Source organism: Oncorhynchus tshawytscha, linkage group LG17 (genome assembly GCF_018296145.1).
Source record: "Oncorhynchus tshawytscha isolate Ot180627B linkage group LG17, Otsh_v2.0, whole genome shotgun sequence".
Lineage (NCBI taxonomy): Eukaryota > Metazoa > Chordata > Actinopteri > Salmoniformes > Salmonidae > Oncorhynchus > Oncorhynchus tshawytscha.
Genome location: NC_056445.1, coordinates 10433541 through 10458653, shown reverse-complemented (window position 1 = coordinate 10458653; position 25113 = coordinate 10433541). Strand labels below are relative to the sequence as shown.

General features: G+C 44.3%; 1 protein-coding gene across 7 annotated transcripts in view; it reads left to right on the top strand.

The window, feature by feature from the left end:
• Nucleotides 1-25113, top strand: part of LOC112216836 (transcription factor EC) — a 56047-nt gene that overhangs the window by 16432 nt on the left and 14502 nt on the right. For 2 of the 7 annotated variants that reach the window (XM_042300132.1, XM_042300131.1), the window contains exon 1: nt 21458-21744. The exons of 4 other annotated variants lie outside the window; for them this stretch is intronic. In XM_042300132.1, the coding sequence (XP_042156066.1) occupies nt 21688-21744 (57 nt within the window). In that variant the 5' untranslated portion in view covers nt 21458-21687. Of the gene's footprint in view, nt 1-21457; nt 21745-22475; nt 22618-25113 lie in introns of those variants that run through there. One more of the 7 variants, XM_042300133.1, reaches the window with a different exon arrangement.

The following is a 25113-nucleotide window of genomic DNA, read 5'->3' as shown; positions in this document are numbered from 1 at the left end:
ATGAATTCATTCCAGCATTAAAACTCATTAAATACATTAAAGTAATGATCTTGTTTGACGTTTGGCAATTTTCAGATGTGATTCGTAACAACATTTAAATGTTGTGTTTTACGACATGGGGGAAATAGACTTTGGACTGAAGAATGTGTCTGTTTTTTTCTGAATGTGTTTTGTTTTTCGTGTATTGTGGTGTAATGTGTTTATTGTATTTTGATGTGTATCGTGGTGCTATACAGGGCCCATCTGGAAAAGAGACCTTGGTCTCAGCATTGACGCCCTGTCAAAATAAATGTTAATAATAATAATACCATGTCATCCCGGGACAGTCCCGTATGTCAGACCATTTTCAGGTGACCCACCTTTTCTTTATAAATAAAATGTCCTTTCCATATATCAAATGGACACACACACACACACACACACACACACACACACACACACACACACACACACACACACACACACACACACACACACACACACACACACACACACACACACACACAGTGTGTGCCAGTCCTGAGGCACCCCTCTCCCTCATTGTGGGTTCTTGGCAGCCTCACGGGCCTAGGCTGGGGCTTGAGACAGGACAGGGACGGCCTTCTGTGTGTGTGCCAACTCTCAGATCCCTACCCCATCATCCACATACACACAGGGCCTACTGCACACTGGAACACTGGCCCCCATTAAACAAGCAGCCCCCCACATACTAGACGTTATGAGATGAATGCAGTGCATGTAGCAGGTGTCTGCCAAAATTCCATTCCTATTTAAACCTCCCGGCCCATACCAGCGGTTAATCCTATTACGGCTAATTGAGTGAAGTCGTCAGTCTTTTTCAGTTAAACCAAGTTCAGCCTCTAATAGGATTCAAAAGAAAAGCTACAATGGTACAATGCATGAAATAGAATAAGCAACCAGTTAGTCCAGTGGTGTGTGGCTGGAGCAGTGAGCGGTGAGCGGTGAGCATGGGCTAGTATGGCCTGAGGAGATCTGCCCCCCTCCCCTCCGCTGATGTGGGATCTGTTTTATAATGAGAGAGGGGTGAGGCCGGGGTCTCTGGAGGCTAGAGGTGCTGAGAGGGGGATCAGGACTCAGTGGTGGGAGGGTGTGGTGGTGGGTTGAGGTACTTATGGTACTAGTGAGGGGTTTGAGGTGGGGGATGTTTGTGGTTGGTGTGGGGAGGTTTGTGGGCGGTGAGGTTGCTGTCTGACTATTGGATTGATCCTTATCCCACTGTGCTCATCAAAGGGACCACACAAGGGATAAATGCTCTATTATTTGTGTCATGTTCACGGACAATATGAACCTGGAGTCCATTTCACGCGGATCATATTTTAGAGAAATAGGAATTGCTTCAGCAAAGCCCTTCACATTTCATCATTTCCCTACGTTCTAAGCGGCGAAGCAGACAAATTGTTCCAAAATCGTTCGTGATCTCGATTTTGTTAACACCACCAGGTCAAATGCACCAGTGGCCTCGTGAAAGACCCTAGTGTGATCTTATCTTGTCCTCCCTAGTCACCTATGACCTGCTCCTATCTGAAGAGGATGAGATGCAAGAGAAGACTGCAACTCCTTCAGACAGACCCACTGTGCCCTGTCCTAATTTGATGTAATTTAGCCCCCTCATCCCTTCATCCCCATGTCCCTTCTCCGGCAACCAAGTTAGGCCAAACTGGGACACCGATTACCAGTGGCGTCAGGAACGAACCTTTGGAGAGGGAAAAGGGACCAGTCTGAGACCAGTCTTAGTCAGTGGTGCTGGGCTGCATGTACTCCCTTTGAAGCGCACAACCATGGAGACCAGGCTAGCAGTGACTACCTTTAAAGAGCACAGCCATGGAAACCAGGCAAGTAGGTGACTCCCTTTGAAGAGGACAACCATGGAGACCAGGCTAGCAGTGATACACAGTCACATGAACTAGACCACTATGAACACAGTAGGGGTGAGACTAGAGACACGTCTGTCTGTTCATGACAGACAACTATTAGTCTCCCTAGGCAGACAGGCTGTTGCCAGGGTGGCAGGTAGCCTGGCGGTTAAGAGCGTTGGGCCAGTAACCGAAAGGTCGCTGCTTTAAATCCTTGTTTCCGACAAGGTGGAAAAATCTGCCGTTGAGCAAAGCAGTTAACCCCCACAACAACTGCTCCCCGGGCGCCGATGATGTGAATTAAGGCAGCCCCCCGCACCTCTCTGATTCGGAGGGATTGGGTTAAATATGGAAGACACATTTTGGTTAAATGCATGACTAGGTGTCCCCTTTTCCCTAGATCTGAGATTTCCATCACTAGACAACTAAGGGAGCATTTAGAGGACTAGCTGGCATAGAAAGACCACAGCCATACGTCGAAAATAAATACAAATCTTCATTTGGTTTCGGAGATGCAATAAACTGAATTAAAAACCAAAAATACAATTCATGATAAGATATGCAGTATGAGATATGCAATATCTTATACATGTATATTTCAATTGTACACTAAACTAAATTCAATTTTAAAATCCCTCAATAATTGGGCTCCCGAGTGGCTCAGTGGTCTAAGGCACTGCATCTCAGTGCAAGGGGTGTCACTACAGTCCACTACAGTCACCTATGGGTGTCCCATAGGGCGGTGCACAATTGGTCCAGCGTCATCTGGGTTTAGCTGGGGTGTGCTGTCATTGTAAATAAGAATTTGTTCTGAACTGACTTACCTTGTTAAATAAAGGTATAAAAAAGACTGGTTTAACCACATCCTGAAATAATATAATAGGTTAAAAAGAATGTGAAATTTCACTAAGATTGGCCCAATATAGAGCTGTAAAATTCACAACTCTCATTTTCTACAGTCTACTTAGAACAATCCCTTAAGTGTCCTAAATGTTTAAAGAGCTTACAGGCAAAAAAACAACAGCAATTACTGAGCTAATTCAAATCCTCACACTAATTCCATCGGTGGATGCTGCACTGTGGAGTATCTTGCTGTCCTGTATACTTTATACATATAAATAAAAGTACATTATCTATCTATAGAATCGCTGAGGGTGTATGACTTGCCCTGCAGTAGTAAAAGGGGAGTCCATATCATTGGATCCCAACATGAGCTGCTACAGTATAATGCCGAATCAGTGCTTCTTGTTGGAGGTGGTCTCTCTAGCAAAAGAGACGTTATCTCAATGAGACTGTCCTGTATAAATGAGGGTTTAATTCAATTCAAAATGAAAGGGAGTAAGAAGAATGTCTCTCAGTGTTTGCAGTCCACTGGGTATTTTCCAGGCCTATTCTATTCTAGCTTGGTTCCAGTCTGATTTATATTTGGCAACAGAGGAGTTTGAGGAGTTGGCTAACATACGGATCTGAGACGAGGCTAGTGTCATTCTTTATTGGGCCACATACTTCTGAAGTGCACAACCCATGTATTGTGGGGTTTAGTACCTTACTTGGTAGGATAGATAGACAGAAAGACAGACAACAATGTGATTGACTGTACTTTATCTATACTATCTATCTATACCGTAAATCAAAGTGTGGCCTTTCCAACAGGCCGTTAAACTGGCTCAAGCTGTGACAGAGCTCAGAGCGGTTAACCCTTCATTCAGCTGTTGGACATTAAATGGAAAGCGCAAGCAAAGTCCACTGTGGAGGGACAAAGAGAGCCGTGTAGTTTTAGCTGGGTTTGACTTGTGGGAATCAAGGTTAGGGACAGAGAGTGTCTTCAATGGCTGGTTGAAGCATGAGTTGTGGGTTTGAATATGTTACATAACAAGCTAAGTCACTTTGGATAAAATTCTTTAAATACTAAAATTGTCATAAATGACACAGAGAGTTTATCCCTCCTGTCAAAGACATGCTAGTTGTGCCACTAGAGGTTCTGGGTTCGAGTCCAGGCTCTGTCGCAGCCTGCCGAGACCAGGAGACCCATGGGGTGGCACGCAATTGGCCCAGCGTCGTTAGGGGAGGGTTTGACCGGCAGGGATGTCCGTGTCCCATTGCGCACTAGCGACTCCTGTGGCGGGCCGGGACAAGACTGTAACTACGATGAGAAAAGACTGTAAGAGACAAGACTGTAACTACCAATTGGATACCATGAAAAGGGGGTAACATAATTTTTTTTTAAACGATGATGGACCTATATATTGCCCTTTTTCCGGCCTGGACAAAAATAAAAATCAGGCCCGTGCTAAAAAGTTTGCCCACCACTGGTCTAAATGGTAAATGGTTCCCTGTTAGCATCACCAACCCCAGCGACCCCCAAATAAGTGAGGGGGGAGAGGGGTGTTGGTGTTGTGGAACGTATGAACCAAAAAGAAACAAAGGGGGGCCAGGAGAAAAAGTAAAAGATAAAAAAAATAAAAGAATTGGATTAATTGGCATAATGCAAGGTGGCTAGGCACAGCGAGGGAGAGTGTCAGTGTTACTAGGCAGAATCCCCACCATCCTCCAAGTAAGACAGTCTGCACAATTAGCCGTGCGACCCTTGACCCCGGTCAGAATAATTAATGAATAACAGAGGGGATAAAGACAAAAGATGTGGAGCGGTTTGGGTGAGGAGCACAGGCGGCGTAATACATCAAAGCGGGCCGGTAATTGGCCCGGTGGCTTTCATTCTTTGCCCTATTTCTTTCAATTCATTGACTCAAAATAATGGGTTCAGGTTCATTATCAACAGGTCGTAAGCTCTGGGAGTGCAAAACTTTCAACAGTGTAGTGGTTAGGCTGTGCTGAGCTGGGCTGTGCTATGTTGATGGGTGAGTGCTAAGCTAGCTAGTGCACCGAGACCTGACGGCATTATTAGCCAACAACGTCCAGGGAAAAGTAAAGAGTTGGACAGATACAGAAGCGAAAAGTCATCATATTTTAAGAACAGTTTAAACTGGAAGAAACACTGCTACGATCAAGCGATAGCCATTATGCTGGAATATAATTGGTATGGGCAGGTAAGTCAAACAGAAATGCTGTTTATAGTTGTGTATTGTTTTGTGTCACTCATTTCAAAGCAAGATTAGAAATAATGTCGAATAAATAACAATAATTATCAAATGTTACAAATATAATAATATAATATGGCATCACTCTTTGAGAATTATGGGCATTTTACCAATTCACCAATAACATTTTCAATAGAGTACACGAATGGACCATGTGCATGCAAAGTTGTAACAATTTAATTCACTTTTAGATAATGCAACAAAGCCAGGAAAAGGATCATCCAAAGTTTGATGAACTCTGATGACTAGATAGTTATCCCTTTGTCAAGGCCCAACCACTTGGTCTACAGATAATCATCTCTGGCACCACTCGTCTTCTCCAGCAGTGTGGTTATCCTGTAGGGTGAGACGCGTAGTCGAGTTAGGATAACAGGCTACGAGATTAACAACACGTGCACGGGAAAGTCTGCTGACGTCAGCAATGTTATGGCTACATGGTTACTGTAATATTATTATTACACTAATAGTCTAATGACCATGTAATACGCACATGGTCATAGAACAAGTAGAAAGGGAAGAGAGTTGTGGCATTTCAAATTATTATTATTAAAGGTGAAAGCTTTTAGTAAGGGCTGCAACCTGAGTATTTAACAGGTTTTCTGAGGTTTCAACCCTTACACTGAGTGTCACGATCGTCGTCCTCCTTGTCCGAGGAGGAGTAGTTGGAAGGATCGGAGGACCAACATGCAGCGTGGTATGTGCTCATCGTGATTTTAATGAACAGAGAACACTTGAACAAACTACACAAAACAATAAAAGAATAACGACCGTGAAGCTATAATAAGAACTCTGCTGACACAAGCCACTAACATAGACAATCACCCACAACCCACAATGACAAAACAGGCAACCTAAATATGGTTCCCAAATCAGAGACAGCGACTAACACCTGCCTCTGATTGAGAACCATATCAGGCCAAACACAGAAACAGACAAACTAGAAATCCAACATAGAATGCCCACTCAGATCACACCCTGACCAAACAAAACATAGAAACATACAAAGCAAACTATGGTCAGGGCGTGACACTGAGGTCCAAAGACAATCTTTTGAGACATGGCATGCAAAGAGAATTATAGATAGGGGCGGCAGATAGCCAAGTGGTTTTAAGAGCATTTGGCCAGTAACCGAAAGGTCGCTGGTTCAAAACCCCGAGCCGACTAGGTGAGAAATCTGTCGATGTGCCCTTGAGCAAGGCACTTAACCCGAATTGCTCTGGATAAGAGTGTCTGCTAAAATATAACAATTTGAAATAGGCCTGTTATCAATTCAAACTGAGGACAACATCTTGAGACTGATACCCTGTGTTGCCTGATCACAGACAGAGCTGTGTCCTTTGAGCAATCCATGTCAAAGGACACAATTCAGAAGGAACTGAAACATGTGTAATTAGCCCAACTCACGCTACATACCATGGCGGAGAGAAGAGTGTAGGAGAGTTTAACTCAATTGCCTTAACCCGAGCTTTCAAGCGGAAGACACGTGATTGTTGTAAAAAAAAAAACACCTCCGCACTTGTTATGGTTCCTATCTAACCTCTTACAGCTCACTCTTCTTTCTTTTATTTTAAATTGTGCTTTAATTGCAATTCATATCCTAATAAGTCTAAAGTCAGTCTTTTGGTCTGGAGCGCACCCCGTTGTGATGAAAAGACGGGTGTCGTGTCACATTAGCCTCAGACAGGTGCTCACTCCCTTTCTCTCCCTTTCTCTCGCTCTCTTTCCATCTCTCGCCGCTGCGCATCATATCATAGTGATGCTGAGCCCCCAAAAAGGGGGAGAGATGTGGGGGGGGGGGGGTGATTGGGAGAGGTGAGAGAAAAGGGGGAGAGAGGAGAGGTAGAGAGAAACATCTCAGGAATGTTAACACTGGGATTATTAGCCGTCTCTCGCTACATTAAAAAGACCAGGCTGAAACAACTGTTGAAGCTCTTTAAAGATCGCTATGTTACACCTTTAAAGGGCTTAGAGGCCTGCTGCTGAGCTGACCCACTCTGACATCACACGGAACACCGTTTGAACTATCATGGCAGTTAGTACTCGGGGTTCAGTGGGTTTGAGTGAAGTCAAAAACATCTAAACTGTTATCCTATTCTGAGATGAAGATTAAAGAGAACCCCCGATAATTAATTGTTTTTGCAGGTTAGAATCCCTGTGATCGTTCTTGTTATCGACCAATAGCTATAGTATAGATCATGGATGGGCAACGTTGATGGGGATGAGGGCCACCCAAAAAATCTGAACTCTGCATACCCCCCATCCATACCCACACATGCAGTAAGTGCCAGCCCTGCCATTTGGGTGCCTCTAACCAAAACATTTGAGGGACCCCCCTCCTCCTTACGATCAAAATGTTTTTTTGACCGTGGAGAAAAAGTTTTAGAGTTACATTCCAGCCATTCTACACATTTTTGCCATGGGGCAGAGAGAAGATGTTGCAGTTTTATAGCAATTGGGTGTAGAGAAATGTTTGGTAATTCAACCATAATTCGACCAAATTTAGATAGCTGGACGGTAGACTAATTTACCAATCTAAACAAATTTAGCTGACATGGGCTAATCAAGTGGCTGTCTGTGACACAGAAAAACTGCTGTCACACAACCACATTTCCAAATTGCATCTTGTGTATTCTCCTATTCTAACTCTCAAGTGTAAATTGAGACCCTCAACAGTTTTTAAATGTGTTTTTCGTTTTTTGAGGGGGGATTGACCCACGGGAAACCAGTTGCCCATCCCTGGTATAGATTGTGCTAGCCTACACCTGCTACTATTTGCATGCAAATCAGAGTAGATCAGCTGGTCATCAGAGGGTTTTAGAAGCGAGGAGAACTTGGAAGGAGGAGAGGCTTCTCCTCCACATGCAGACAGGCTAAGAGTACAGCTGATTCGTACATTTCCTCCATGACTGTCTTGGCGCTCGATCCTGGCCCAGGTCCTAAAGAGACAGGACTGGGATGGGGGACTGTGACAGAGACCCCTGGACAAGGGGAGACAAGGCCCCTCTTTGACAGGCCGGCCAAGGAAGACTGGCACAGTGGTGTACTTTGTACTCCCCGCTCTTGGGGCCTTGTCTTCTTCAATATCAAATTAAACTCAGGCTGAGCTGATTAATCAATTAAGAAATGAGGGGGGTCCATTGATCCAATTTAAAGCAGACTGGCCTTGGACAATTAATGTATTAATCTATAAAGAAATGATTGAATATTAAAATCTATTTGATTAAGTTAAAACAGTACCGTTATGAACTCTATAGTAGAGTACGTTGGGGAAATTTCATGGTTCTTTGCATCCCTCTGTCTGTTGTCAGTGGAAAAAATAAATTTGCTTTGCTGGCAAGCCGAATTGTAAGTATTTATAGAACTTTATTAGACAGTAAAGTAAAATGAAAGCCAGTTAAACAAACAGAATACACAGGTCAATTACAGTGCCTTCAGAAAGTACTCATACCCCTTGACTTATTCCACATTTTGTTGTGTTACAGCCTGAATTCAAACTGGACTAAAAAATTTAAAAATTCACTGCTCTACTGAGGGACCTTACAGATCATTTTATGTGCGGGGTACAGAGATGAGGTAGTCATTCAAAAATCATGGTAAACACTGTTATTGCACACAGAGTCCATGCAACTTATTATGTGACCTGTTAAGCACATTTGTACTCCTGAAGTTATTTAGGCTCGCCGTAACAAATGGGTTGAATACTTATTGACTCAAGACAATTCAGCTTCTCATATTTTATTAATTGGTAAACATTTCTAAAAAAAAATATTCCACTTTGACATTGTGGGGTATTGTGTGTAGACCAGTGACAAAAGAAAATGTAAATGTAATCCATTTTAAATTCAGGCATCAAAATATGGAAAAAGTCAAGGGACGTGAATCCTTGTGATGATCTTGTAAAACGTATATCCAGTCATTATTCCCTTGGGTAAGACATTTTTGTCACAGTTGTCTGACACATGGCATGTATCAGATTTAACAAGGCTAATAGAAGTGTATCAAAGTGACCGTGATGTATGATTATGCGTAAACAACACTTAGCTGGGCCACGCAATGCCAGCATTGAGAGTTGTGTGCTGTTGTGTGTGTCGGAATGTTGAGCTGTTAAGATGACATGGATCTTTTATACATATAACGTATTCACATTATCTGGGTGCTGTCAAACAGTGTCTTGTGAGCATAACCACAATAAATGATTTTAATTTATGATCTGGCAACTTTTCTTAAATCCTAATTGCTATACACTGTATGTGGGTTAACTTACCCCCTTGCTTCTACTACCAGAGCACAGAAAGCACCAGACTGATCTCGTAACCAGACAGGGGACAGTATTCTACCTCCTCCCCCTTATCCTTCACTCCTCAAGGCTTACGCTTGGTTCTAACCTCCGCCTGGGTGCCTCTGGGTAGCACAGGTCCTCTCCTGTGTGCGCGTGTGCTCTGTCGCCCTCTCCCCTGTCCCCCTCTGTAAACATGCAACTGTGCGACGACAGGGGACCAAAGACGCTCAGGACAAACGCGCCTTTGTCCGCCACACACAAACCACATATTATTTGTTCCTGTAAGGTCAAAGTTGATCAAATGTTCTGCTTAGTTCTCATTAAACAGCTATTGCATTATTTGATTTCCCACAATCAGATTAGGGGGGGGGGGGCGTAATGAATATATTGAGTGAAAGGTTTTGAACAGTGGCTTGCAGATTTATCCCACATATATACTTAATGTGCACTTTAAAAAGTTTGGGGGTGAATTTTACTCCAGGGAGATCCAAAAGGTCAGCTGGAGGAGGAGGTAAGGCAGGGATGCGACCAGCGTAGATTTTTATCTCCAGTCTGCACGTTCTAAGCCAGGCAGGGCTGCTTTTAGTAACTCTGATATAGGAGGAATCAATGAAAGATGATTCACAACACGCAGTAAATATCACCCTGGTCGGAATGAAACCATTTTTGTGAGCTGTCAGCTTTTCTCCCTCAGTCACAGAGTAGAATATAAATCAAAACAATAGGAAAGCAGCGTGAGCTTCCCAGAATCAGACAGCCATGACAGGCCAGCTAATAGTTCCCTCTCATTTCATCTACCCTGACATTTGGTGCAAAATGGACCAATTGCTTTCCATTATCTCACCTCTATCGGATTGCTTTCTGCTCTGAGCGGAAGCTAGGATGGTCGGCAGTCATTGTTTACCTAAATGTTCCTGAAATAAGACAGACCAAGAAGGCTTGGTTAAAACCTATTGATGATCAGGTTTAAAACCATTCATGATTAAATATAAGGTTGGAGGTTTACAGTCGGTATGGTCTAGGCAGCTATAAAGTGAAGGGTAATTGCATTGTGTTCAGCCTGACTATCAGCGTGACAATGTAAAAACTGAAGATATACTGTAGGCTATAGACTCTAGACATAGAGAAGATCATAGACAGTTGAAGTCGGAAGATTACATACACTTAGGTTGGAGTCATTAAAACTCATTTTTCAACCACTCCACAAATTTCTTGTTAACAGACTATAGTTTCGGCAAGTCGGTTAGGACGTCTACTTTGTGCATGAGACACGTCATTTTTCGAACAGTTGTTTACAAACAACAGATTATTTCACTTATTATTCACTGTATCACAATTCCAGTGGGTCAGAAGTTTACATACACTAAGTTGACTGTGCCTTTAAACAGCTTGGAAAATTCCAGAAAATTATGTCATGGCTTTAGATGCTTCTGATAGGCTAATTGACATAATTTAAGTCAATTGGAGGTGTACCTGTGGATGTATTTCAAGGCCTACCTTCAAACTCAGTGCTTCTTTGCTTGACATCATGGGAAAATCAAAAGAAATCAGCTAAGACCTAAGAAGCAATTTCCAAATGCCTGAAGGTACCACATTAATCTGTACAAACAATAGTACGCAAGTATAAACACCATGGTACCACTCAGCCGTCATAGCGCTCAGGAAGGAGACGCGTTCTGTCTCCTAGAGATGAACGTACTTATGTGCGAAAAGTGCAAATCGATCTCAGAACAACAGCAAAGTAGCTTGTGAAGATGCCAGGCAGAAGCCGCTGCTCCAAAACCGCCATAAAAAAGCCAGACTATGGTTTGCAACTGCACATGGGGACAAAGATCGTACTTTATGGACAAATGTCCTCTGGTCTGATGAAACAAAATAGAACTGTTTGGCCAGAATGACCATTGTTATGTTTGGAGGAAAAAGGGGGAGGCTTGCAAGCTGAAGAACACCATCCCAACCGTGAAGCACAGGGGTGGCAGCATCATGTTGTGGGGGTGCTTTGCTGCAGGAGGGACTGGTGCACTTCACAAAATAGATGGCATCATGAGGTAGGACAATTATGTGGATATATTGAAGCAACATCTCAAGACATCAGTCAGGAAGTTAAAGCTTGGTCACAAATGGATCTTCCAAATGAACAATGACCCCAAGCATACTTTCAAAGTTGTGGCAAAATGGCTTAAGGACAACAAAGTCCAAATTCACCCAACTGATTGTGGGAAGGCTACCCGAAACGTTTGACCCAAGTTAAACAATTTAAAAGCAATCCTACCAAATGCTAACTTAGTGTATGTAAAGTTCTGACCCACTGGAAATGTGATGAAAGAAATAAAAGCTGAAATACATCATTCTCTCTGCGATTATTCTGACATTTCACATTCTGAAAATAAAGTGGTGATCCTAACTGACCTAAAACAGGGAATTTTTACTCTGATTAAATGTCAAGAATTGTGAAAAAATTGAGTTTAAATGTATTTGGCTAAGGTGTATGTAAACTTCCGACTTCAACTGTATTGACTGCCTATATAGAATCAATTAGACAATGTTTGTACCATGTTTGTGCTGCTGCCACATGTTGTTGTCATGTTGTGTTGCTACCATGCCGTGTTATGTGTTGCTACCATGCCGTGTTATGTGTTGCTGCCATGCCGTGTTATGTGTTGCTACCATGCCGTGTTATGTGTTGCTACCATGCCGTGTTATGTGTTGCTACCATGCCGTGTTATGTGTTGCTACCATGCCGTGTTATGTGTTGCCACCATGCCGTGTTATGTGTTGCTGCCATGCTGTGTTGTTGCCTTAGGTTTCTCTTTGTGTTGTGTTGTGGTATCTCTCTTATCGTGATGTCTGTTTTCTCCTAAAACATTTGTATCCCAGCCATGTCCCCACAGGAGGCCCTTTTTGCCTCTTGGTAGGCCGTCATTGTAAATACGATTCTGTTCGTAACTGATCTGCCTAGTTAAATAAAGGTTCAATAAAAAATGCAAAAAAGACAGCATAAAATGCTTACGACAAAAGAAAATCTGGTGTGAGGTTATAATAAGATAATAAGAACACTCTGAGTGGTAAAATATGAAATCAAGTAGAACAATAAAATGGCGGTGGTTACGATAAGACATAGTATTTCACTTTTTCCCTTCAAATTCAATCAATTTGTGAAAATAGATTTCGCCAAATGGAGAGGCCATCAGTGAAAATATCTTTGCGTTAGGTATGCAGTACCACAATGACAGTATTCAGTCTGCTTTTGACATGCATTCTTTTCAGACTACCACTTTGCTATCGGAACATCTACTTAAGAAAATATCCAATATATCATGCCGCAGTGGAGGCTGGTAGGAGGAGCTATAGGAGGATGGGCTCATTGTAATACCCGGAATGGAATTCATGGAACGGCGTCAATGTGGTCTGCATGTGTTTGGTCAGTTTGATACCATTCCATGTATTCATTCCAGCCATTACAACGAACCCATCCTCCTATAGCTCATCCCACCAGCCTCCTCTGTAGGCTGGTATCTTCTTGGAAGTGAAAAAAACGTGGGTACATTTGTCCTATGAAATTGTACTCTACTTGAGTTACGTTATAGACATCTCTTTACTGAGTGCATATCTTAGGACCTCAATGGTACAGAAGTGACTGCTCGGTACTCCCATTCCCTCTCTGCCAAAACACAGATTAAAGTAGCCTGCAATACCACTTCTCTTAACCTCACCCAGAGGATGACAATAAAGAGGATCCATTTAGTCCCAGAACAGTGGTCAACCTAGTGGTCAGCCATGGTTAGGGACAAAGATGCCCTTCAAAACCACAGACACAGCAGTTTACCCATGGGCCACTGCTCTGCGGCGCTGGGCAGCTTTGTGTCTGAGGGTCAGGGAGGATGGAGGAGTCATGAGGCAGGAGATGGCCATTTGGTGATTCAGGGGGAGGTGAGGGTTTTGTGAGTGCCTTCAGGGAGGTTTACGATTCAAGATTTTTCACACTATTACTTCCTGAAGTTGAAGCTGCTCGTGCTTGTGTAATCTTGTGCGTATTGACAAGGACAGCTATGGCCACTTCATGGTAGCCTAGTGGTTAAGAGAGATGGGACAGTAACTAGAAGAGCGCTGGTTCGATTCCCCGAGCCGACTAGATGAAACATCTGTTAATGTACCCTTGAGCAAGTCACTTTACCCTAAGTGCACTGGATAAGAGTGTCTGATAAAGGTAAGATGGACACAGGGGACATTCTGAGCTCTCAAATTGCAATGTTGCAGTTGATCATGCTTCTCGAATCAGTAACACTTTATTTGGATATCCCATCTGCAGATACTCTACAATCTATCTAAAGACCATCAGTAACATGTCAACTGCACGTCTATTGACTTAATAAGAACGTGTCTGTCGTTCATCGACAGGTGGTCAACAAACTACTTGTAGACTATCAGCAGCTTTTTAACAGCATTGCCTTTAGCCTTTCAGTAGCATCTCAACATCTCATCATTTTCAACAACATAGTGAACAAAACACCTGAACACACAGGGAGAACCTTACAGGCACCCCTCACATTGGCACTGCTAGCTTCTAATCTCTGTCATTTAAGCAGGAGCAAAGAGAAGGACGCGGGGAAGGAGGAGGATGACCTTAGATGCCTTAGCTCCTAGGTGTCCCTGTGAACAGCCTCTTGTCATCCATGACAGGGAAGGACCGGGCTAATTGATTTAAAAGAGTGAAAATCGCATTACTCCATTTCGCTGTAATTGCGTCTCCTGCGAAATGACTAAAGAAGAACTGTGTCATTCATCACCCCTCTCCACCCTATGAACCTATTAGAAGTGTATGAAATTGTTTGTAACGTTGCTGCTCCTCTTATTGAAAAGTCTTGATTTGTGTGTGTGTGTGTGTGTGTGTGTGTGTGTGTGTGTGTGTGTGTGTGTGTGTGTGTGAGCATGTGTCACGCCCTGGTCGAAGTATTTTGTGTTTATCTTCATGTATTGGGTCAGGCCAGGGTGTGGCATGGGGTTTTTTGTATTGTGGTGTGTTTTGTCTTGGGGTTTTGGTGTTGGTATTGGGATTGTAGCTTAGTGGGGTATCTAGCAAAGTCTATGGTTGTCTGGAGTGGTTCTCAATCAGAGGCAGGTGTTTATCGTTGTCTCTGATTGGGAACCATATTTAGGCAGCCATATTCTTTGAGTTTGTCGTGGGTGATTGTCCTTAGTGTCTTCGTTCCTGTCGCTGTGTTAGTTGACACAAGTATAGGCTGTTTCGGTTTTCGTTACGTTTATTTGTTTTGTAGTGTTTGTATTGATTCGTGTTTACGTTTTGTTGATTAAACATGGATCGCAATCTACACGCTGCATTTTGGTCCGATCCTTGTTCCACCTCTTTGTCAGAGGAGGAGATAGAAGAGAACCGTTACAGAATCACCCACCACAAAAGGACCAAGCAGCGTGTCAACAGGCAGGAGCAGCCCAAAGAGGAGATGCGCAATAAGGATTTCTGGACATGGGAGGAAATCCTCGACGGGAGAGGACCCTGGGCTAAACCAGGGGAGTGTAGCCGCCCAAAGGTGCAGCAGGAGAAGAGGCAACAGGAGCAGCCCAAAGAGGAGGACAGTATGGACTATACTTCTTGGGAGGAGATAGACAGGTGGGCGGTCGACCCAGGGAGAGTGCCGGTGCCCGCCTGGGATTCGATGGAGCAGTGCGCAGAAGGTTATCGGAGAATGGAGTTGGCGAAGCAAGCACAGCGGCGCGGACGGAAGCCCGAGAGTCAGCCCCAAAAATTTCTTGGTAGGAGACCTGCGCAAACTCCCTGTGCTTACCGGGGCTGACCGGGCAGGCACCGTGTTATGCAGTGGTGCGCATGGTGTCCCCAGTGCGGGTGCATAGCCCGGTGCGGTATATTCCAGCTCAGCGTATCGGCCGGGCTAGAGTGGGCATCGAGCCAGGTAAGGTTGGGCAGGCTCGGTGCTCAAGAGCTTCAGTGCGCCTGCACGGTCCGGTCTATCCAGTACCACCTCCACACACCAGCCCTCCGGTGGCAGCTCCCCACACCAGGCTTCCTGTGCGTGTCCTCGGTTCAGTACCACCAGTGCCAGCACCACACATCAGGCCTACAGTGCGCCTCGCCTCTCCAGCGCTGCCGGAGCCTTTCTCCTCTCCTGCGCTGCCAGAGTCACCCGCCTGTTCAGCGCAGCCAGAGCCTTCCTCCTCTACAGCGCTGCTGGAGTCTCCCGCCTGTTCAGCGCAGCCAGAGCTGTCAGCCTGCATGGCGCAGCCAGAGCTGTCAGCCTGCATGGAGCAGCCAGAGCTGCCAGCCTGCATGGAGCAGCCAGAGTTGTCAGGCTGCATGGAGCAGCCAGAGTTGTCAGGCTGCATGAAGCAGCCAGAGCTGTCAGTCTGCATGAAGCAGCCAGAGCTGTCAGTCTGCATGAAGCAGCCAGAGCTGCCAGCCTGCATGGAGCCAGAGCTGTCGGTCTGCATGGAGCAGCCAGAGCTGCCGGTCTAGCAGCCAGAGCTGTCAGTCTGCATGGAGCAGCCAGAGCTGTCAGTCTGCATGGAGCAGCCAGAGATGTCAGTCTGCATGGAGCAGCCAGAGCTGTCAGTCTGCATGGAGCAGCCAGAGCTGTCAGTCTGCATGGAGCAGCCAGAATTGTCAGTCTGCATGGAGCAGCCAGAGTTGTCAGTCTGCATGGAACAGCCAGAGCTGTCAGTCTGCATGGAACAGCCAGAGCTGTCAGTCTGCATGGAACAGCCAGAGCTGTCAGTCTGCATGAAGCAGCCAGAGCTGTCAGTCTGCATGAAGCAGCCAGAGATGTCAGTCAGCATGAAGCAGCTAGAGCTGTCAGTCTGCAAGGAGCTGCCAGTCTGCAAGGAGCTGCCAGTCTGCAAGGAGCTGCCAGTCTGCACGAAGCTGCCAGTCTGTAAGGAGCTGCCAGTCTGCAAGGAGCTGCCAGTCTGCACGGAGCCGCCAGAGCTGCCAGTCTGTAAGAAGCCGCCAGAGCTGTCAGCCTACATGGAGCAGCCAGAGACGCCAGTCAGCGTGGAGCAGCCAGAGCCGCCAGTCAGCATGGAGCAGCCAGATCTTTCAGTCTGCCAGGATCTGCCAGTCAGCCAGACTCTTCCAGATCCGCCAGACTCTTCCAGATCAGCAGCCAGACTCTTCCAGATCCGCCAGAGCCAGACTCTTCCAGATCCGCCAGTCAGCCAGACTCTTCCAGATCCGCCAGTCAGCCAGACTCTTCCAGATCCGCCAGTCAGCCAGACTCTTCCAGATCCGCCAGTCAGCCAGACTCTTCCAGATCCGCCAGTCAGCCAGACTCTTCCAGATCCGCCAGTCAGCCAGACTCTTCCAGATCCGCCAGTCAGCCAGACTCTTCCAGATCCGCCAGTCAACCAGACTCTTCCAGATCCGCCAGTCAACCAGACTCTTCCAGATCCGCCAGTCAACCAGACTCTTCCAGATCTGCCAGTCAGCCAGACTCTTCCAGATCTGCCAGTCAACCAGACTCTTCCAGATCTGCCAGTCACCCAGACTCTTCCAGATCTGCCAGTCACCCAGACTCTTCTAGATCCGCCAGTCAGCCGGGATCTGCCAGAACTGCCAGTCGGCCAGGATCCGCCAGGATCCGCCAGTCGGCCAGGATCCGCCAGTCAGCCAGGATCCGCCAGTCAGCCAGGATCTGGTAGATCCATCAACCTGCCTGAGCTTCCTCTCACTCCCGAGCTTCCTCTCACTCCCGAGCTTCCTCTCACTCCCGAGCTTCCTCTCACTCCCGAGCTTCCTCTCACTCCCGAGCTTCCTCTCACTCCCGAGCTTCCTCTCACTCCCGAGCTTTCTCTCACTCCCGAGCTTTCTCTCACTCCCGAGCTTCCCCTCAGTGCCCAGTCCCGAGCTGCCTCAGTCCCGAGCTGTCCTTCAGTCCCGAGCTGCTCCTCAGTCCAGTGGGGTTCTGGGTGAGGAATACTAGGCCATGGTCGGCGGCGAGGGTGGACTATCCAGGGACGCGAGGAGAGGGGACTAAGACATTGACTGAGTGGGGTCCATGTCCCGCGCCGGAGCCGTCACCATGGACAGACGCCCACCCGGACCCTCCCTATTGTTTTGAGGTGCGTTCGGGAGTCCGCACCTTAGGGGGGTTCTGTCACGCCCTGGTCGAAGTATTTTGTGTTTATCTTATCTTTGTCTCTGATTGGGAACCATATTTAGTGCAGCCATATTCTTTGAGTTTGTCGTGGGTGATTGTCCTTAGTGTCTTCGAATCGCTGTGTTAGTTGACACAAAAAGGCTGTTTCGGTTTTCGTTACGTTTATTTGTTTTGTAGTGTTTGTATTGATTCGTGTTTACGTTTTGTTGATTAAACATGGATCGCAATCTACACGCTGCATTTTGGTCCGATCCTTGTTCCACCTCTTTGTCAGAGGAGGAGATAGAAGAGAACCGTTACAGCATGTGTGTGTGTTATTATTTTCTACATTGTAGAATAATAGTGAAGACATCAAAACTCTGAAATAACACACATGGAATCACATAGAAACCAAAAAATGTTAAACAAATCTAAATATATTCTATATTTGAGATTCTTCTAAGTAACCACCCTTTGCCTTGATGACAGCTTTGCACACTTGGCATTCTCTCAACCAGCTTCATGAGGTCGTGGCCTGGAATGCATTTCACCTAACAGGTGTGCCTTGTTAAAAGTTAATTTGTGGATTTTTTTTCCTTCTTAATGCTTTTGAGCCAATCAGTTGTGTTTGTGGATTTTTTTTCCTTCTTAATGCTTTTGAGCCAATCAGTTGTGTTGTGACAAGGTAGGGGTGGTATACAGAAGATAGTCCTATTTGGCAGAAGACCAAGTCCATATTACGGCAAGAACAGTTTAAATAAGCAAAGAGAAATTACAATCCATCATTACTTTTAAGACATGAAGGTCAGTCAAATCAGAAATTTTCAAGAACTTTGAAAGTTTCTTCAAGTTCAGTTGCAAAAACCATCAAGAGCTATGATGAAACTGGCTCTCACGAGGACCGCCACTGGAAAGGATGACCCTGCTGCAGAGGATAAGTTCATTAGAGTTAACTGCACCTCAGATTGCAGCCCAAATAAATGCTTCACAGAGTTCAAGTAACAGACACATCTCAACATCAACTATTCAGAGGAGACTGCGTGAATCAGGCATTCATGGTCGAATTGCTGCAAAGAAACCACTACTAAAGGACACCAATAATAAGAAGAGACTTGCTTGGGCCAAGAAACATGAGCAATGAACATTAGACCGGTGGAAATCTGTCCTTTGGTCTGATGAGTCCAAATTTGAGATTTTTGGTTCCATCCGCCGTGTCTTTGTGAGACGCAGAGTAGGTGAACGGATGATCTCCGCATGTGTGGTTCCCACCTTGAAGCATGGAGGAGGAGGTGTGATTGTGTGGAGGTGCTTTGCTGGTGACACTGTCTGTGATTTATTTAGAATTGAAGGTACACTTAACCAGCATGGCTACCATAGCATTCTGCAGCGATACGCCATCCCATCTGGTTTGCGCTTAGTGGGACCATCATTTGTTTTTCAAAATGACAATGGCCCAAAACACACCTCCAGGCTGTGTAAGGGCTATTTGACCAAGACGAAGAGTGATGGAGTGCTGCATCAGATGACCTGTCCTCCATAATCCCCCAACATCAACCCAATTGAGATGGATTGGAATGAGTTGGACAGCAGAGGAACTTCTTCAACACGGTTGGAAATGCATTCCAGGTGAAACTGGTTGAGATAATGCCAAGAGTGTGCAAAGCTGTATCAAGGCAAAGGGAGGCTACTTTGAAGAATCTAAAATAGATTTTGATTTGTTTAACACTTTTTTGGTTAATACATGATTCCATACGTGTTATTTAATAGTTTTGATGTCTTCACTATTATTCCACAATGTAGAAAATAGTTAAAATAATGAAAAAACCCTTGAATGAGTAAGTGAGTCCAAACTTTTGACTGGTACTGTATGTGTGCATGTGTGTATGTGTGGATGGTACTGTTAGTTCGTCACATGGCCATTCAGTGTCCGATGACCTCTTTAGCCTATGGATGATTTAAACAGAAACTGAAAGATATACGTTGGACAGAGAGATTGACACTAATCAGCTAATTATAGGTTTATCTAGAGTAAAACATCTGTGCACTTAAAATGTTATATGGCATGCTCATACTGATTTAGAGAAATGCAATGATATTCCTAATTCACTCATATCAGAGTTTACAATATCTATTGCATGCTGTCCGATTTTTTATGTTGTACAGTAGATATGGTGATAGATACGGACAAGCGAGTCTTCATTAAAACCAATCAACATTATATCCATCTACACAGTACACATCCCTCTGTTCCCCATATACCGTAGGCTACTGTACATGCGTATTGTAAAGAATCGTACAGTATGATGTTTTTTTATTTTTTTATTTTTTACAAATACAAGGTCAACATTTCCAGTACAGGCACATACCACCCCTATACCAACATCAAGCTCAAGGTAACAGTTAGGCACACATATATAGCACTGATGTTAAAGTGGCTGTAATATTTAATTTCTAGATGAATCATTAAAGTGAGGTGCAGCGGCTATTATGCATTCCTTTTCTAGCAGGATAAAACAGCCCTTAGATGTGGGAGCAGGACTTTGAAGTCTTGTCTCAAAAGCAGGCCAACTCTTACAGGATGTACCTTGCTCATGTTTTAAATATACCTGCTGTGGTGTGTGGGACTAACAAAGGTGAGCGTTCTGGATGGGCCCCAAGATGAATGGAAAATGGTCAGCCAGGACGCATGCACACACACACACACACACACACACACACACACACACACACACACACACACACACACACACACACACACACACACACACACACACACACACACACACACAGTGAGAGAGAGCTGAACAAGCACTTGTCTGAGAACTCCAACTTCCTTCCCAGTTGAGAACTTCCTGTCCACAAAATGTGTCAACCAAACGAAGAACAAAATGACACTAAAACATCGACTAAAGTGTCATTTCAATTTGACTGCTCATTTGTTCATAATAATTAAAACAGTCAGTCAACACAACAACTCCACTAAGGGCAGTAGCCTAACGGTATCAGCTTAAGGATTTCCCACAATAACAAAACCATGAACCATTAAGGCCCAGAGACATGTGTGTTTATTAGGTCACAAACAAGCCTCCCACCAGAAAAATAATTCACAACAATATGCCTCTTTCCGACACTGCGAGACATGACTTTAATGGAGCCTTTAAGTGTCAAGTTAAGCATGCACTCTAAAGACAGCATGCACTCTAAAGACAGCATGCACTCTAAAGACAGCATGCACTCTGGGGCAACAGGTAGCCTAGTGGTTAGAGCATTGGGCCAGTAACCGAAAGGTTGCTAGATCAAATTCCTGAGCTGACAAGGTAAAAAATCTGATGTTCTACCCCTGAACAAGGCAGTTATCCCACTGTTCCTAGGTTGTCATTATAAATAAGAATTTGTTCTTAACTGACTTGTCTAGTTAAATAAAAGACCATGCTTTTGAAATGTAATCATTGTATTCAGCTCTGATAAGTTTACTTAACTGTGTAAAGTTATTTGGGTGTTCAATCATCACAAGCATTGATTTGACTGAGGTAGGGAACATGTTTTTGCAGAATATTTGGCAGAGAAAGCGTTTAAAAAAAATATTATCAGTCTCATTCCTCCAATGCTTCTGCTGAAATGTGGAAGAATCCATTTCCCAGACTAGGTGTTTGTTGGCTTGGACATTTCGCTGATTGTTTTGACATGATCTGATGCTTCAGGGTCAAGAGGTTAAGTCACACAAGCTTCCACTATGCTGTCCTCAGTATTTCTGGTACAGAGAGGTTCTGGTAAGCACAATGCCTTCTGGATGACCTGCCAAGGGCTTCCATAGTAAACTCTCTCAGACTGTGTCCTTGGGTTAGAACAGTGACCTGTTCCCTACTGTCTCTGTGTGTGTGTGTGTGTCTTGGAGACCCAGTGAGACCTGTTTGTGTGTATAGTAAAGGGATTGCTGGGGAAGTGAGTGTCAGTGAGATAACCTGGGGGGGAATGTGCTAATCAGAGCTGAAAGTGTTTCAGGCAGGAACACAGAACTATCCCCCCCTGCCTGCCTGCTTCAGACCAACTGCCATCTGTATTTCTGCCACAGTCAGGCCTTTTCCTAACGAATGTTAGGGTTTGCAATGAGTGCTTGGCTCACGCAAGCCCACACATACTTGAAGGAAGCGGACCTGCTCTCTAAAAAGCTGATGTGTCATACCTTCCTTTCCTGGAACAACATGGCAGCACCTCTCTTCTTCTCCTTTCTCTGTTTCTGGGATCCTGACAGGCAGGCAGTACGGTAGCGCTTCTTCTTCTGTTGCCTGAGTCGTGTTTGTAGGGGGGCGGCCGTCACTCTCGGAGCCATGAGTCGATCCTGTGTGGTCAAAGTGATCACTCTGACTGAGATCCAGATACTGCCGGTAGGTGACATCAGCAGGCAAAAGAGAGGGGGAAAGAGAGGGATAAATAGGGAAAGAGAGAGAGGGTGAAAAAGGGAGGAGAGAGGGGGGAAAGGGTCTCTGCAGTCTCACCCAGGATACTGTATGTATATGGAGGTACTCGCAGCTTGGCTACAAGTGTAAATGCATCGTTTGGTTGATGGGGTGTCTATGTATGGGGGGGGTATTGTAATGGCATTTTCCATGTGACCTATATAATACTCACTTACTACTTACACATGCACACACACACACACACACACACACACACACACACACACAGCTCCAAAGAGCATGCTCTTCAAGACTGACATTCCAAAAAAGGGCAATTCTACTCAGTGTGGAATTATCTCTCCTCCCTCCATACAATCTCAGATGTGTGGTCACAGCTATTAACTGGTTAGCTGCCTCAGCATATCCACAGGAACCATGTCTGCGAACATATCTGTCTGTATCTACACCACAGAAAGAGCATTACTGCACAACATTACTGTAGTAGTATTACTTCAAAATACTTCATGCATTTTTAAGTTGGTCAATATAACACTAAAGTTTGGGATTCATAGTAGAAATGAATCCCAACAGTTGTGAGGTTATAAGGTTATGTCCAGAATTGCCAAAGCCTGTCCAAGTGAAATAATAACCCTGTGTTTCATAATCCAGATTTTTCTGAAGTGAAACAAGAACTTGTGTAAGAGTGAAACTGAGTTAAACAATAGCTGGCCGTCTAGAATAGTGAACAGTAGCTACCTGGGAGTGAGCTCTGTGACATGCAGAGGTGTCATCAAAGACCATAGATCACTGTGCTACTGCAGGGCTTCACTATCTGACTTCAAGGAGAAAGTACATACCGAGGTAAATCAGCGCAATTTAATCACAGTTGAAAGTAGATTTGAGTATGGATATTATGTCTAGTTTGTAGAGTACTTTTATATGTTAAAAACATCAATTAACGTCTTTGATGTTTAAAGTGGATATTAGGTTCTTAGTTACTTTTGCACTGTCTTACTTGATGTTGTTAGAATGTGAATGGTTTCTTACCAAGTTTCGTCTTGAAAATGACTTTATCCCAACTTTTTATGACCGTCTTCAGCATAAAAGCTCATTTAATGGGATGCCTGAATCTGTCCATACATTATTTGTGTTTTTTTGTTGTTGTTGACTTTGACGTACTGCTCATGCCATTTACCTCTCGTTTATCATAACTGACAGAAAATGTCATAAGCGTGATGCACTTTCTTTATCAGCGCCATCACAGCTATGTTGTGTGAAATAATGCGGCATGTTATACATCAAAGTAGGAGACAGGCAGTAAGTCAGTCCTAGAGTGAGCCATGGATCAGATCAGTGAGTTGTCTCTCTCTTCTCTGCCTGTGAGACATTCCTCGTTTTAGTGGCTTAAGCAGTGAAAACAAGGAGAGGACACAGCTGCCGCCCTAATAGGAGTCAAAGCTCTCATGGATGTTCTCCCCACCAGCCATTAGAAAAACAAACGAAACAACAACAAATTTATGCTCTGATTCAATCATAAGCAAACTGCATTGGGAGTACACAATATGTCTGCCGCAGGCATTCATCTACAGCGCCAATGTCTGTTAGAAATACCGTTTGATGTTGTATATGCAAGTGGAATGACATGGACAGCATTCAACTACATATTTTGTACAGTGGGACAGAATAGTGGCATGGGTCGAGTGCACAAACAAACATGATTTTGGGTCATTTTGACATAGGAGGAAATAATTCTAAGCGATGTCCAAACCAATAGAGGGTGTGGGTGCGTCCTCCATTCATCACAACCAGACCCATATATTTAGAGAGTCTGGCCAATGCAGTTTCTTCTTAAGTGATAATGCCAGAGAAGCCACTGTTTGGAGGACACTTTGTCCTCCAAAACCGTGCTAATATATCCTCCAATGTCACACCCTGATCTTAGTTATCTTAGTTTTCTTTATTATTTTGGTCAGGCTGTGACTAGGGTGGGTGTGTTAGTTTTTGTATTGTCTAGGGTTTTTTGTATAGCTAGGGGTTTTGTTAGTCAAGGTATATGTAGGTCTATGGTGACGTGAATTGGCGTGAATCCGAGGCAGCTGTTTATCGTTGTCTCTGATTGGGGACCATATTTAGGTAGCCATTTTTCCATAGGGTATTTGTGGGTTCTTATTCTATGTTTAGTTGCCTGTCTTCACTTCTCATATTAGCGTCAAGGTTTGTTATGTTGTTAGTTTGTTCAGTTTTCTTTCTTTATTAAAGAAGAATGTATGCATATCACGCTGCGCCTTGGTCTCCTCCATACAACGACTGTGATATCCAAACACCGGCTTCGAGGGCATTATCACTTTTATACAACTGGTTACCAACATATTAAAATAATGATGGACATATTATTCTCATTAAAAAAATATATTTTGAAGAATTTATTCAAACTATTTCACGAGATATAGTCCCGACACAAATCTAAGGTTGCTACCCAAGCCGGCTGGTCGTTCGTTCTATTGGTTCGGTTGCCAGAGACGCGACCCAGTCGTTCAGTCGTTTTGTTCTGCATCTATGGACCCAGTTGTTCGTTCTAAATATTCCATTGCCATACTGGCTGGCAACGTTCTTATCCCTTGCTTGCTAGCTAGCCAACTATGGCTAACTTACAGTCACTTCAAACAGCAAAGTAGCTGCACTTGCATTTCTTTAAGCTGTTTTTTAGTTACATTTACTTGTTTGTATACATCCATAACAATGAGCTAATGATGCACGATTTGGCCGGGCATAGAAAATGTGCTCTCTCGTCAGGACACTTTTGTTCAGAGGAGCTAGCCAACAACACAGCTAGCACAATCACTTTGTTTTCCATTGACATTTCATTGTATATATCCATAAAAATTATGCCAGCTGATTCATGATTTTGACTGGCTGAGATAAACTGTCTGCCTGTCTGTCTCGTCCCGACTCCTGACACATTTATTACTACGGGACAGATGGAGATTGAATTTCAATATTGAAACAATGTTGCAAATGTTGGAGAGAACGAGAGCAAGGTTTATACAAATCTCCGCTGTTGAAAACCAAATGCTAGTATAAAAGAAATGGAAGATAATGTCTAGATGTTTTTTATAGTGGACATCAAGTTTATAAATTGCCTGGCTGGGCTGATGAGACAGTGGATTGTGCAGTGAGCTGGAACAGAGTAAATAGGCATTTCAATATCATTGCTTTAGCTGGTGGTAACTTGTGGAATAGACACCGGTTGGAATGTGATTTTAACCAATCAGCATCCAGGATTAGTCCCAGCCGTTGTATAAATGATGATGCATTTACATGACACTTCAACATTCTATGGCGGCCATGTTAGCTCCC